The sequence below is a fragment of the Saccostrea echinata genome, unplaced genomic scaffold (assembly GCF_033153115.1).
Source record: "Saccostrea echinata isolate AGI-Se365-2 ecotype Australia unplaced genomic scaffold, CSIRO_AGI_Sech_v1 ptg000047l, whole genome shotgun sequence".
NCBI lineage: Eukaryota > Metazoa > Mollusca > Bivalvia > Ostreida > Ostreidae > Saccostrea > Saccostrea echinata.
In genome coordinates, this window is record NW_026889796.1 from 5,452,867 (window position 1) to 5,469,282 (window position 16,416).

Here is a 16,416-nt window from a genome sequence, read left to right on the forward strand (position 1 = left end):
ACAGCTTTTCTCCAAATGCGTAGTTCACAAATTGAATTTGATTTTTATATATTTGCAGCTGTAGGCATTTTGCACGCTTTGTTCGCCCATTTTCTTTGAGCTTCCAGGGAAGACAGCAATTAAAGCAAGGGAGAAAGAAGTCATGTTGTAGATTTTATTTCAGAAATTAAATATGTTAAAAAGGACAGCTATTCGCGTATAACTAAAAAATTATTTTCATTTTTCAGTTTGTACATTTCTTTATTCTCTTTCGTCATCAAGACACAAATTAGTCGGTTTTACAAACAGGTTGTACACCCACAAGATAGGATTTTTGGTCAATATTGGAATGCATTATTCATTTGTAGACTTTTTTTTTAAAAAGAAATAAATTGTGTTAAATGCTTGTATCACCCACCGTCAACAATTAAGGATGTATGGAGATGTTTTTCTTTGAGTTATTTATGGCTCTGAGATTCAAATTGTATAGACGTAGAGACGTAAAAGTTTCTGGAGAGGGTTTCCTTTTATCTTTCCTATTATTCTGGAATCGAAGTTGGTGCCAACCATTAGATTTAGTGTTACGCCTTAGGGACTATTTTATCATCCAAATTATGACCATTTGGTAAAGTACTAAATAAATAAATCACATGTTAAGGAAGTGCGAAGATTATCCGTAAATTAAATTTTTAACGAGAAACATAAATTTGGATTGGTTAAGTATACCTGTGCACAGAAGTGTTGAGTCTCCGATATGAGACTTCCAGGAGTGAGCACGAGGAATTTTTGATAAATTGAAAACGACCATTTATGCTTGTTGTAAGTGGCAAAATACAACTGTCGAACTTAAGGCACAAAACCTTGTACATATGTTTATATTAATAGTGTAAATAAGTTTGGCTTTGAACCTATATTGTTTGTGATTACAAAATAACTTAACAATACCAGCCACGTCAGGTGGCGGCAATAATGGCGGATCTAATGAATTCACTAAGTATTCTTTCGAGAAACATGTTTATTTAGTGGTAATTAAATATGCATGACAATTCGCGAGTAAAGCTAGATGGCATTATAAAATTCGTGCATGAACACTGTGGAAGAGTGTCTTTGTATGCGTGTGTTCCAAAGTATTGAAACCCGTTTGAAATTACTCAAGTCGGGAAACCCCTAATCAGTATTAACTAGAGGGGATCAAAGTAGGAGGCAAAGTTTGTGAATGTGAAGAAGTTATATAACGTTCTGCTTTTAACGTTTACATGTACCTGGATATATAGAAGACAAAGAAACTGAATCGGTGCTTCAAGCAAAGAGACTCGAGTTAAATGCGCTTATGCTCAATAACGGATTATTAGAGTTCTCCATTTTCAACGAAAGAGCCTATTATTTTACGCTTTTAGCTCACTTCAACGAAGTCGAGATAAGGTTATGCAATTCCGCAGGCGTTGCCAGTTAATGTTTTGGGAGTAAATCCATTTCCAAGTAGCTATAAGTCCTACCATGACCAAACTTGCATGGATGGACATACCAGACTTGCTTCGGATGCAGATCTGACCTACATTTTCTGTATGACTGAACAGGTTAAAGTTTTTTTTAAGGCCTGTTATAAATAAACTTGCATAGATGATGCATCTAGGAATGGACACTACCAGACTTCCGTGGATGATGTATGTAGGGATGTACAATACCAGGCTTGATCTGATCCACATTTTCCGTAAGATTGTCAAAATCGTTTGCAGGGCAATTCCCAAGCAACTATATGCCCTACCTTGTGGGGATGATGCATCTAGAAATAGACAGTTTTAGACTTGCTTCTGACTCTGGACCTGACCTACATTTCCTGTCTAAGTGACCAGATTAAAGTTTTTGGAATAGCTCTGTTCCTATGTAACTATGAGGCCTGTTATGACTAAACTTGCCTGGATGATGTATCTAGGGATGGACACTACCAGACTTGCTTCGGATGCTGAATCTGAGCTACCTTTTCTAGATGAGTGAACAGGTTTTGGTTTTTGGAGCAGGCCCATTCCCAAGTAACTGTGAGTCCTACCGAAACCAAACTTGCAATGATATTGATCTTGGGATGTATGGACACTAACTAGAAAAAGATGGCGTGAGATTTGCCTTATGAAATTTGTCAAGGTGAGGTTCGTTATCTTTGATTACCTATGTTTTCTACTCCTTGCCATTAGAGATGGTTGATGGATTTCCTAGAATTTTTTTGCATGTTGGCCCAAGGAATTGTAAGTAAGAAAAATTTCAGTTATTTTACTTTTCTGTCCCAAAAATGATTGTATGTAATATATTTAAAAGATGACACTTTACATTCACAATAACATGATGTTAACATTTTCCTCGGAAATAAAATTGTGACGTGGAAGAAACACATACATTCGTAATGCCTGGATAATTGCTCAATAGTATATATTTGTACACTCCAGAACAATTTTTATGACTGGGTACTACGAAGTAAATATAAGAAAATAATAAATCTACATGTCCGAAACATATCACACTGCATATATTGCATGGAACACAGATTACACTAATACAACATATCATATTTAAACCAAATACTGCATATGTACAAGAAGTCTTTAGGAGTAAACATAATATATATTCAGTTTTGGCAATGCAACGTTTCTGACACTTACAATTAATGTGTAAATGTTAGGACTAAAGATATAAGCAAGATGAATTAACTATTGCAAAGCAGATACACTGTAGTAAATACATATAAATGTTGTTTGCTTTAACCTGAAAACATCAGGTAAATGAAAGTGCATCAATATCTGGAAAAATTAAAGAGAATTACACGTAATGTATGATGTGATGTGATAATACCTACCAGAGCGCTGACACCACAGAAAGCTAAAACAATCTGTTTCATATTTGGATATATACTAGAAAAGACGTTACTCGTAACCTAACAACAAAATTTTATGATAAAAGTGATGACATCAACTTTTCTATCGTTTAGGGAATAAATCCATTTCCTAGTAACTATCAGCCCTACCTTGACCAAACGTGCATGGATGGACCTACCAGACTTGCTTCGGATGCAGAATCTGACCTACATTTTCTGTATGACTGAACAGGTTAAAGTTTTTAAAGCCTGTTAGTTTTTAAGGCCTGTTATGAGTAAACATGCATGGATGATGCATCTAGGAATGGAAACTACCAGACTTCCGTGGATGATGCATGTAGGGATGTACACCACCAGGCTTGCTCCGGATGCTGGATCTGATCTACATTTTCCGGAAGATTGTCAAAGTCGTTTGCAGGGCAATTCCCAAGCAACTACTGTAAACCAACTTTTTTTCGCGAGCGAGAAATATCGGCGAGTTTCGCGACCTTCTTTTACTCGCGAATATTTCTCGTCGCGAATCGATTATTCATCTTTGTGTTTTGTACAATGTTGCCTCGATCGCGAAAATTAGTAGTCGCGGATAGATTCCAAACTGAAGAATCGCGAATAAAAGATTTCGAAAATAATAGTTGGTTTACAGTATATGCCCTACCTTATGGGGATGATGCATCTAGGAACAGTTTAGGTTTTGGTTTTTGGAGCAGGCCCATTCCCAAGTAACTGTAATTCCTACCGAAACCAAACATGCAATGATATTGATCTTGGGATGTATGCACTCTAACTAGAAAAAGATGGCGTGAGATTTGCCTTACTTATAGATGAAATTCGTCAAGGTGAGCTTCGTTATCTTTGATTACCTATGTTTTCTACTCCTTGCCATTAAAGATAGCTAATGGATTTTCCTAAAAAAAAATTTTCATGTTGGCCCAAGGAAATGTAAGTCAGAAAATTTTCAGTTATTTTACATGCTTGTTGTTAAACAATCTCACACCCTTTTTTTTTTTTTAGGTATTCTGTAAGCCAGTGCACAGTTCGTGTATTGACATAACATTTATAGATAACAAACAGTAATCATGCTTAAAGATGAAGCAATCCGACTTAAACCGAAAGAACAGATGTGTGACTATTTTAAAGATGAATATTTCCTATCTATATACCGGTATTAATCATGAAGCAATAGACTTAAACCGAAAGAACAGATGTGTGACTATTTTAAAGATGAATATTTCCTATCTATATACCGGTATTAATCATGAAGCAATCCGACTTAAACCGAAAGAACAGATGTGTGACTATTTTAAAGATGAATATTTCCTATCTATATACCGGTATTAATCATGAAGCAATCCGACTTAAACCGAAAGAACAGATGTGTGACTATTTTAAAGATGAATATTTCCAATCTATATACCGGTATTAATCATGAAGCAATCCGACTTAAACCGAAAGAACAGATGTGTGACTATTTTAAAGATGAATATTTCCTATCTATATACCGGTATTAATCATGAAGCAATCCGACTTAAACCGAAAGAACAGATGTGTGACTATTTTAAAGATGAATATTTCCAATCTATATACCGGTATTAATCATGAAGCAATCCGACTTAAACCGAAAGAACAGATGTGTGACTATTTTAAAGATGAATATTTCCTATCTATATACCGGTATTAATCATGAAGCAATCCGACTTAAACCGAAAGAACAGATGTGTGACTATTTTAAAGATGAATATTTCCAATCTATATACCGGTATTAATCATGAAGCAATCCGACTTAAACCGAAAGAACAGATGTGTGACTATTTTAAAGATGAATATTTCCTATCTATATACCGGTATTAATCATGAAGCAATCCGACTTAAACCGAAAGAACAGATGTGTGACTATTTTAAAGATGAATATTTCCAATCTATATACCGGTATTAATCATGAAGCAATCCGACTTAAACCGAAAGAACAGATGTGTGACTATTTTAAAGATGAATATTTCCTATCTATATACCGGTATTAATCATGAAGCAATCCGACTTAAACCGAAAGAACAGATGTGTGACTATTGTAAAGATGAATATTTCCTATCTATATACCGGTATTAATCATGAAGCAATCCGACTTAAACCGAAAGAACAGATGTGTGACTATTTTAAAGATGAAATTTCCTATCTATATACCGGTATTAATCATGAAGCAATCCGACTTAAACCGAAAGAACAGATGTGTGAATATTTTAAAGATGAATATTTCCTATCTACACACCGGTATTAACCATGAAGCAATCCGACTTAAACCGAAAGAACAGATGTGTGAATATATTTTAAAGATGAATATTTCCTATCTATATACCGGTATTAATCATGAAGCAATCCGACTTAAACCGAAAGAACAGATGTGTGAATATATTTTAAAGATGAATATTTCCTATCTATATACCGGTATTAATCATGAAGCAATCCGACTTAAACCGAAAGAACAGATGTGTGAATATTTTAAAGATGAATATTTCCTATCTATATACCGGTATTAATCATGAAGCAATCCGACTTAAACCGAAAGAACAGATGTGTGACTATTTTGAAGATGAATATTTCTTATCTATATACCGGTATTAATCATGAAGCAATCCGACTTAAACCGAAAGAACAGATGTGTGAATATTTTAAAGATGAATATTTCCTATCTATATACCGGTATTAATCATGATAAATATCGATTGTGAAGCGGTTGTCCCCCGCCTAAATAATTCTAGTGCCAGGTAGTAAATGATTCCTACAGGAAAGACTTCTGGCCAGAAACATTTGTCACTTCACCTGCTTGATGGAAGGGCTGAACAATAGCTTATATAGTCTTACCTGATCCCACCTCTGAAATTTCAGGGGGGGGGGGGGGGTTCCGTGTTTTTATGCCCTGTTCACAGATTTGTATTGTTCGTAGATTTTTTTGTAGAGATCGTTATCTTCACCCTTTTCATTACATCTACCTAGCCGCTTGTCAATCAACTCCATATCATATTTTGTATAAAAAGAAAATTGCGATTAAATATTTTGAAGCAGTTGGTGCTACTAAAAATTAAATTATGTTAACGCACATGCAAAAAAAAAGTTCTCAAGGGGAAAATATCAGTATCTGTTCAAAAAACTTAAGCCTTATAATGACTATGGACTTCATATTTATTGAGGAAGGATTGCCATAAACTAGTTTTGTTCTATACATCTGGAAATCATGCAATATGTAACATAGCTTGATGTGTTGATTAATTTTTTTTATGCCCCCGGATCGAAAGATCCCGGGGGTATATTGTTTTTGTCCTGTCTGTCTGTTTGTCCGTTTGTCTGTTGTCAGCTTTAACCTTGCCCATAACTTTTGATTGGTTGGAGCTATGACTTTCATATTTCACATGTGTATTTCTTCTGACAAGACCTTTCTTTGGGTACCATCATATTTGACCTTTTGACCTTGACCTTGGAGTTTGACCCACTTTTGCAAAATTTTATGAGACTTTAACCATGTCCATAACTTCTGAACAGTTGGTGCTTGGGGTTTCAAACTTCACATGTGTATTTATTGTGACAAGACCTTCCTCTGATATCAACCTTTTTGACCCTTTGACCTTGACCTAGCAGTTTGACCTACCTTTGAAAACTTTAACCTTGGCCATAACTTTTGAATTGTTGGTGCTGGGGCTTTCATTTTTTCATATATGTAATCCTTGTGACAAGTCCTTTCCTTGTATACCAACCACTTTGACCTTTTAACCTTGACATAGGAGTTTGACCTACTTTTGAAAAACTTTAACCTTGGCCATAACTTTTGAATGGTTGGTGCTAGGGCTTTCATTTTTTCACATATGTAATCCTTGTGACAAGTCCTTTCCTTGTATACCAACCACTTTGACCCTTTGACCTTGACATAGGAGTTTGACCTACTTTCGAAAAACTTTAACCTTGGTCATAACTTTTGAAGGGTTGGTGCTAGGGCTTTCATACTTCACATATGTAATCCTTGTGACATGACCTTCCTTTGGATACCAACAACTTTGATTCTGACCTTGACGTTTCACTTACTTTTAAAAAAACTTTAACCTTTGCCATAACTTTTGAAAAGTTGCAGCTAAGTCTTTCATATTTCACATGTATATTCCTCGAGACAGGACCTTTCTTTGGGTACCAACATTTTTTAATCTTTTGGCCTGGATTTTGACTGGCATTTGAGAAACTTTAACCTTCGCCATAAGCTGCCATACGGGGGCATCAGTGTTTCACAAACACATCTTGTTTATAAAAGTCATTGTTTCCTTTATTACAGATAAAGAAGTGAAAGTGAATAAAAAGAGAAGAAGGTTGATACACCATGATTACCTTGTCTCTCAACACCCAGACCATACTAGCGAGTCTAAGCATATGTCTCATGGTATACTACGTTATTAAGCGAATGCGGTTTCGCCTGCCACCAGGTCCCTGGTGCATTCCACTTGTTGGACATTATCAGAGTAACTTTTTTTACCTTTCAGTTTTTCACAATATCATTGAATAATTTCTTTGATTCGGTGTAAATTGTAAATACATACATTTACAAATATGCTTTAGGTGAGTTCATAAGAGTTTGTAAAATTTTGAAAGACTTCTGTTCTCTAAGCATCATTACCTGCTTTTCGGATATATGAAAATTACGAATATGTTTTACAAGGAAAAACCATCGAAACGGACATTTTTAGCACAATATTATTTTTTTTAAAATCAAGTTTCATGGTAACGAATGATCAGTGTTATATCTGAAAAGAATGAAGAGAATTCAGTTAATCAAGAAAACAATATTCAATGTCATAGTTGTACAGAATTAAGACAAAAAGTGGGATTAAAACAAAACGCACTTAAAATTTAATTATACAAGGTTGCAAGAAGAAGAACTCAATCTTATAATATATTCAGTATACGAACATTATTCTGAAAATTAATTCATTTGAACCTTTTCAGTCTATTCATCTGTTGAAATGCACAAGAAAGTAGCTGAGCTATCCAAGACATATGGCCCAGTCTTACGTCTATCATATGGTGAGTTATTCTCTTGCAACGATGACTGCATATGCGCCCCTGAATCTATGCTTAAGCAGGTTCGAACGTATCAATGTTGTCGACACGTTTGACCAGTGAACTTCTTTTTGATAATATTGAACTAATGTTAAAAATTCATAGGTCACGATCAATAATGTGTAAATATAAACAAGTTTTTGTCTTTTTAGTCTAATTAAATTCTTCAATCAGAGATCCTGTGAAAAAAGGAAGTACATGTTATTGACAATGTTTTGTGCACAGCAAATATATTTATGCTTTCAATTACATCATTGCTACAGAGACAGATACTGGCTGATCAAAAAAAAAAGTTAATTAGTTTTAGGATGTACACGGTAAAGGTAAAAGGAGGCCATAGACTTTGTTATATGTCAACACCTTTAAGCTTATAAACATCCCAGTACTTAGCATAGATGTATGGCCGTGAAAGCATAATAAGGGGAGTGTTCTGGTCAAAGGCACTTGAACAGCACATCATTTCAGCATTACAGTGAGAAATTTAATTCTTGAAATGTAATGAAATCTTGACCATATTCAAATGTTGTTACTTACTGCACAACCCATTTTCTTCGTCCTCATTCATATGCTTTAATTTCTGCGAGAAGTAACATAACGATTAGTAAAATATATGAAGCTTGAATAGAAGAAATATTATCAGAGCCTGAAAAGTGTTTCATTGTAAGGCACTCAAATTTAACATTTTCTGAAAAATCTTTTTTTTAAACCGCAAATCTTTTACAACCAAATAGGATCCAGCACTTGGGTTCTTCTAAATGAAAACGACGTTGTTATAGAGGCATTGGTGAAAAAGAAGGCAGATTTTGCTGGAAGACCTGAATTTTCATCAGGTAAGAAGGAAATAATTTATCAATATTTTATCTTATGTTGCAATTCGACCAAGTCAAACGCACATTAAATTTTAATTATCTTTATTCAGAATCATAACACCTGCGTATTTATTCATACAAAATACACTAGTGTACAAAGATCATGCAAATATCTCCCTCGCTGCCTTGAAGAAAAAGATTCAAAATCTGCCATTTAATATCACATCTACGACGATAATCATACATTGCAATTAGGGCTGTGCCCGATATTCCGGTATATTGCGATTCTTTAACAAAAAATATCATATAGCGATACGTTTTCCAGTATCAATATACCGGCAAAATGATTGGGCTATAGATTTATGAAGTAAAATATGAAATCTAAGTTGTCAGGAACGTTTTTAATCGTTCCAAACAGTACCAAACGGTAAAGGTTTCTGTTGTATGGTTGCATTTCGTTGTAGTGAAATCAACTAGAACTTTTTTGTTACAACGTATTTATAAAAGTTTTAAACACTCTGCTTATTAATGGAGGTTAATTTAATAAGAAAAAAGCATTTTAACTGTTATTAAAAATACTGCAATACTTATTGCAATACAGTTCTAAATAGCGCAATATATCGCAATGCAAAATTTCCAACCGATACCCAGCCCTAATTGCAATTTATATTTATAGCATGAAATATTGAAAATATAATAACGATGTGCATGCAGAGGGTGGGTATAAAGGCAGGTACATACGGTACGATTTGTACCAGTATTGTGTATACTAGTATTATACTACAAAATCTGATCGTGTGTACACTCTTAAAACAGTGTATCGCAAGATTTTTCGAATCTTATAAAATTGCATTTAGAATAGAGCAATGTTCTATTTTTAAATAAAAATCTTAGCTGACATTTTATTCCAACCAGTCAGATGGTTCTGTGTGTAAAGAAGGTTCATGTATTTAACATCCTATTTTTATCTATATTACATGTTGCTTTCACCCAAAAAAATTCTTTTTAAACAGTTTAAAGAAAACAGATTCCCATAATTACAAAGAATATCATATTATTTGCCATAAACTTCTTCCTCTTATTTAAGCGACTCAGATAAATGCAAAAATACAAAATGTTTGTGCTATTATGGTCGAGAACTAAAGAATAAAATAAAGGAATTTTAACATAGAGTGAGAGTGGTACAAACCCTATTGAAATTGTTTTGAGAAAAATAGTGAGGGAAAACAGCCAGTGAATTTATCTACGTTTATTTACAATCTTATAACATTGGTATTAGCGTGTGTACAGAAAATTACTTACTAATACAAATTTCACTGTGTGTACCGGCCTTAAAGTGTGCAGAAAGTCTTGAGCGCGAATGGCAGAGCTAGTCATGGTCATACAGATTCCTTTAACAAACTACTGATAGAAAACCAGGTATTTAATGAAAACATGTCAGATTAATTAACCTGCAATAAATATATTCATATTTGATCTGAAGAGGAAACGACGTTATAATAAACACTACTGTAGATCACTCAATTTTCGTGAGATTCTTATTTGGTACAGTATTTATAAGAGAGACAAATTTCGGTCATTGCTCTATATAATCCTTAATAATACATGAAAGGAAATTTTCGCGAGCAGGCAGTCCCGCGTTATTACACGAAAATAAAGTTCTCGCGAATAACATGGAGGTTTACTGCACACAATTCAATTAACTTTTATTCATTTGGTACATTTGCATTTACAAGTCTTTGCTGCAATGATTTTTTCAGATGATGCATTTAGTAGCGGGGGAAAAGACCTCGTATTTAGTACCTATTCACCAACTTGGAAATTGCACAGAAAAATAGCAGGCAAAGCTCTCAGGTGCGTCTTGTTTGAGAAAAGTTGACTACAGCAAGAAAGAAGCATTTTCTATAAATAACCAACGCAAAACTGTAACACTTTCTGATCACTGATTTTTATTTTTTTTTTTTTTTTTTTATGGCAGCAAAGCAATTTTGATGCATTTGATTGAACCTGATATAATTTATATGTTAAATAAATTTTGGGAAAAGGGGTGTACATTCTGCTTAATTTGAAAAAAAGCTATTACAAAAACATAATTGAATACTAGTATATTTCTTAAGGTTGCAGATGTGTATTAAGGGTTTGAATGCTGCATTTATTAAAAACGAATATTTCTCTACGTTGTAAAAGAAAATTGATCACAGTTCAGCTCTTTACATGTACATTTTTTTTTTTTTTTTTGGTTTGTTGTTGTTGGAACCTCGGTTTATACGGTCTCATCCGAAGGACCGGTCTCTACGTCCCACAGCGAGATTCGAACTCGCGACGTAAGGATCAACTCCTTACTCCGCGTCCCTATAGCAGACGCTCTAACCACTGCACCACGCAGGCGACTACATGTAAATGAAACCTACCTTTTAGGTTCCTTGAGTTATCAAACACTCTTGTTTAGATGCTACACAGAAGGATTACTTTGGATTCTCCATCTGAGCTCGTAATTACGCGAGAAATCCATGAAAAGATAACAGCTATACTTAAAGAGTAATGACCCTCTGCTCTAATTTTCACATTTTTTTTAAAGCTTCCCAACATTGATTTCCACAAGAAACTGTAGCATTCAATTCATATGAGAAATAGTATGAGGTATGAAGCGCTGCTTATTTTTTTTGTTTTTTTAGAAAAAAATAATGATATTTTAAATGGTCTTTATAAATTCTATGTGTGACCTGTATTTCACAGAAGACAATATATTCATGTTCCTATTTATAATATTCAAAAAATCAAGACCCACACATGAAGTCTGCAAGGTGTAACTTTGACAATTTATTCACCTATCCCAATGAAAATTTATAAAACCAGAAGTGTGATTTCATGAGAGTAGCTTACAGCTATGCTCATTTGTTTCTTTAAAAAAATCTGAAAAAAGCAAAGTGAAAAATATTATTGAATATGTATTTATGGATAATTTTTCGTTGCTAAAATGTTCCTAAATTTCAATGATTGTATGATAAAATTTCCCAGCACTTGAAAAAGTAATATTTGTTTCAAAACATAAATCAGATCATTTTTACTATATTTCCTACCATGTCATATTTTTATGTTAGGCTTTATTTACGAGGGGATCTTCTTGAAAACACGGTACAGAACAACGTGAATAGATTCTTGGACAAGATGGCACTGGAGGAGGAACCATTTGCTTTCAAAAGTTACGTGGATCTGATGGTTTTTCACCAACTGTATACTATTTCTTTCGGAGAAAAGTTAGTGTATTAATTTTACGATATGTCAAATTAATATGTGACACGCAGATATTTTGTTGTTCTGCTAAAACCAATAATCATTTATATTCTTAATATCCTTATTTGAGATATTATTGTTTTCAAATGAGACATTAAAAACAATTTTTTTCAGTCTCTCAATTCCCATTTTCTGTTTATTTCTGCTACTTTTTTTCCAGTAATGAATATATATTATATAGATAAACGGAAAAGAATAGTTTTGTATTAAAAAAAAACCTTTATACAGATAAAAATAACATCAATTTTGTTATGATTTGATGTGCTCATTTTTGTTATTTATTATTATTATTATTATTTATTATTATTATTATCAAATCACATGACAGACGGCCTATTGAAGATCCGGAAGTAAAGGCACTGCTTAAATTAGATGAAGAGTTGATCGCTGAACTGGCAACTGGATTCCTGGAGGACTTAGTCCCACATCTGAAGGACATCTACCCAACTGCGAAATGGAAGAAATTTCTCAGATTGATAGATCAGCTGTCAAAAGTGCTTCGGGCTAAATACAAAGAGCATGTCAATACTTTTCAACCAGGTTGTTGACTTTTGAAAACGATCTGAAATATATATCTTTGCAATTATTCTTTAAAAATGCTCATTTTAGGCAGAGAGATGGAGAGAGAGAAACATTTTCAAAGTATGATTTAGGAATTTGTCTTTAAGGCTAAATATATTATATAAACTTTATGTATCTTTCAAAGGTGTAAACAGAGACTTTATCGACAGTTTGTTGATGGCCAGACAGGAGGCCGAGAACGAAGGGGATGTATCCGCACTGGAGAAGTTTGACGATACACGTTTAATTCAGACCATATCAGATATAATTTTGGGTAGATGTATTCTTGCGTCTTTTAATCTACGCAATATTTGTTAAAGCCATGATATTTATTTGACATAATATCAATGTTATTTCAATAACAGATTGTTAACTTGATCTATGCCAGAATATGCAAGCTTGGGTTTAAAATTTGTATAATATATAAATAATGCGCTAGTAAACAATAAAAAAAGTTGTTTTTTGTGAAACAATGATATATCCGTATGGCAACTCATGGCTAAGGTTAAACTTTAGACTTAAGGTTAAGACACTTTTCTTTGGTACCCAAAGAAAAGTCTTGTCACAAGAAATACACATGTAAAATATGGAATCCTTAGCATCATCCATTCAAAAGTTATGGCCAAGGCTACTTTTTAAAAAAAAAAACGTATAAATCAAATATCAAGGTCAAGGTCATAAAGTCAAAATTGTTGATACTCATAGAAAGGTCTTGTCATAAAAGAAACATGTACTCATCTGAAATATGAAAGCCCTAGATCAACCATTCAAAAGTTATGGCCAAGGTTAAAGTTTTTCAAAAGTAGGTCAAACTCCAAGGTCAAAGTCATAAGGTATGAAACACCTAGCCCTAGTTATGGTGGAGCTTAAAGTTTGTGCGGATAAAGATAAAGATTCACAGTCAAGTATCACTCATCAGTAATAAAAAAAAATCAAGATGTTGATTCCCCCTAAATTTTTTACTAACTGTTCCAGCAATGATGTGGGAAATGTATATATATATATATATATATATATATATATATATATATATATATATATATATATATATATATATATATATATATATATATATATATAAAATGCACATGTCATATGAAATTACAGTATATTTAATCTGAAGAGTGAAAAAGTTTTTGTGTACACAATCATATAATCTTGATACAAGTTTGTTTCGAACTTAACTTACCGAGATACTAGCAGACTGGAAAAGAAGGATACGTTTATTATCTCTCATTATTCAACGTTTATTTCTAACTGACAGGACAAGCCTAAGTTTAAAAAATTCAATTAACTTTTACCAATAATATTAAAATAATTAGCATGTTATATGATCATCACATTATAAAAATTCTGGAATTTGAAATTAAAATTTTGCAGGGGATCATGATTAAAACAGTGTTTAATTAAAATGTAGATACAATATAGAACAGTTTTCAGTACGGCGACGCAGGGGTAGATTTTTTTGCCACAAAAAGGCTTAAGCAAATCTGCTGAAAAATGCAATAAAAAATTAATTTTTCCTTAAATCCTTGAGTTTCTTTTAATCAAATTCTAAGTAATCTTCATGATTCATAAATCCAGAAGTTTATATACACATTCAAACGCATGAATTTTTATTTTGTTCTTTTTTAAATGTCTTTAAATTATTACTGCCATTTTCTACAGCTGGACTGGATACTTCAAGATTCACAATGGACTGGTTCGTGTATTTCATGAGCAGATTTCCGGAAATCCAGACCAAATGCCAGGAGGAAATTGAAAGGGTTGTCGGTAAAAATTCAAAAAATGTTATAGATATTTATTGATTGATACTGTAAACTAAAAGTTTTGAAAATCGTAAAAATTGTTTTACTTTACTGTAATTATTGTTTTACTTTACTGTAATTATTCAATAAATATATATTTAATAATTTAGATCATCTTTGTAATGTCAAGGGCGAACAATTCACGCTTCTTTTGGTTAAAATAATCTTGTGTTCTATTTAAGTTCTTAACTCTTCTCATCTTGACATTCTGGGGCCTTATACTAATCGTCCCTCTTTTCTGATGACATTTAAGGCTCAGGGCATCCATCAATAAAGGACCTTAGCAACTTAGACTACACAGAGGCTTGCTTGTTTGAAACAATGAGACTAGGAAGCGTTGTGGGGCTTGGTATCCCTCACATGACTATATGTGATACACAAGTTGGTAGGTAATCATTTACTAGTATAGTAAATGGAATCCTCATATTCGAATTTCAAATGACTTTCTTATTATCGAGTTTCGAAGTGCTGTCTTCTGACTGCAAATAGTAATAATATTTAAACTTACATTAGCATTTATTTATTTTACATTTATTTAAGCATTTATTTATTTTACAGGTGGATATGACATTCCAAAAGGCACCACAGTAATTATAAACCACTGGGCTCTTCATCATGATCCTAAATTCTTTAAAGACCCAGAAAACTTTGATCCATATCGTTATCTTGATGAAAACGGAAAAATGAAACCTTCTAGACCAGATAGTTGGCTGCCGTTCTCAGCGGGCCGCCGAGTTTGTTTGGGAGAATCGTTAGCTAAACCTGAAATACTAATGATGTGTGTAAACCTGCTGCAGCGTTTTGAAATTCGTCTTCCAAATGGAGTGAAACCAAATCTTGAATACAAGCAGTATGGATTTGGCACAGAGCTTCCACCTGAGTATAAAATCATTGTAAAGGATAGAAATAAGAATTAAACAATCTACATCATAATATTTATATAATAACACTAATACTGCTACCAATGTTTGATTGTCTGTGTATTCAAGGCAGATGATATTTTTCTTATTATAAATCGTTGTATTGAATTGATTTTACTACATGAAGCACTGCTATAGACACATTTGAACTTATGTATCAAAAAATGATACCGAAATCAGTGTCAAAGTCAATATTATATGATGATGTAAGTCGATGTTCCTAACAATATTCATGTGAGAATGAATTTCGATGTATCTTTTTTCATTTTTTTTTTTTTTTTTTTTTTTTTTACATTTTGTACAGTTTAAAATATATGATAAATAAAGAAATATTTCACAATTTTAATCACTTTGATTTTAGGAATCATTGCATTTTTAGATAAGCTCCCGATATTGTAAAAATTCATCCCAAATAGAGCTAAGCTTCAGATATCGTACATTTCAACCCAAGTTGCCTGAAGCTATCAGATGAATTATGGACATAACGAACAGTATTCAAGCTCAAAGTCCATTAAAACAATACAAATCGGGAGCAGAGCAAACACGGACCTCCAAAAAAATAAGAGGTGGGATCAGGTGCCATGGAGGACGTCGGTGTCCACGCTTTAATTTTTTCCAATTTGTTTTATTCAAATTAACGCCGAAAACTTCACTATGTACTCTAATCATTCGATAACTTGCAACCTTCTGTAAAGTTAAACAGAATTCAGTAAAAGAACACAAACTTAAAAAAAAGAGAGCATATTTTAGAAGTGAAAGGCACCAGTAAATGTTATATTTCCCGGGTGTTGGAATAAAATTAATTCAGATAATCAAGAATCATTATGGGTTTTTTTCAGAGATGTCTGATTGATTGATTGTATGTTGTCTTACGTCCCATTCGGGAATTTTTCACTCATATAGAGACGTCACCATATACCGATGAAGGCTAAAATCAATAAAGTAAATTTTTATCCAGGTTACTGACTAAAAAAAAGTTTCTTACCTTTTTTGATTCCGTGACATTATATCTTAGAGAAAACGTTAGTGTGCCGTTTCATTTATATATTTCGAAAACATAACTTCCATTCGGAGAGCCTTCTGCTTGTATT

At 33.1% G+C, this 16,416-nt stretch overlaps 1 protein-coding gene across 1 annotated transcript; it reads left to right on the plus strand.

Annotated features, from left to right (window-relative positions):
* Positions 1 to 7,177: 7,177 nt before the first annotated feature.
* On the plus strand, positions 7,178 to 15,347 carry LOC133202648 (steroid 17-alpha-hydroxylase/17,20 lyase-like). Its single transcript, XM_061338502.1, has 10 exons — positions 7,178 to 7,335; positions 7,820 to 7,897; positions 8,665 to 8,763; positions 10,503 to 10,596; positions 11,844 to 11,999; positions 12,365 to 12,576; positions 12,743 to 12,871; positions 14,266 to 14,370; positions 14,659 to 14,790; positions 14,964 to 15,347. Exons 1-10 carry the CDS (start codon positions 7,197 to 7,199, stop codon positions 15,320 to 15,322), a joined length of 1,503 nt encoding a protein of 500 aa, XP_061194486.1. The 5' UTR covers positions 7,178 to 7,196; the 3' UTR covers positions 15,323 to 15,347.
* The last annotated feature ends 1,069 nt before the right edge of the window (positions 15,348 to 16,416 follow it).

What these genes read in the sequence shown, in the direction of transcription:
- LOC133202648 (XM_061338502.1), top strand. Translation starts at nt 7,197, where the DNA reads ATGATTACCTTGTCTCTCAACACCCAGACCATACTAGCGAGTCTAAGC. An exon ending in AAGACCTGAATTTTCATCAG is followed by an intron (nt 8,764 to 10,502) that starts GTAAGAAGGAAA and finishes TGATTTTTTCAG; the next exon opens with ATGATGCATTTAGTAGCGGG. An exon ending in CATATCAGATATAATTTTGG is followed by an intron (nt 12,872 to 14,265) that starts GTAGATGTATTC and finishes CATTTTCTACAG; the next exon opens with CTGGACTGGATACTTCAAGA.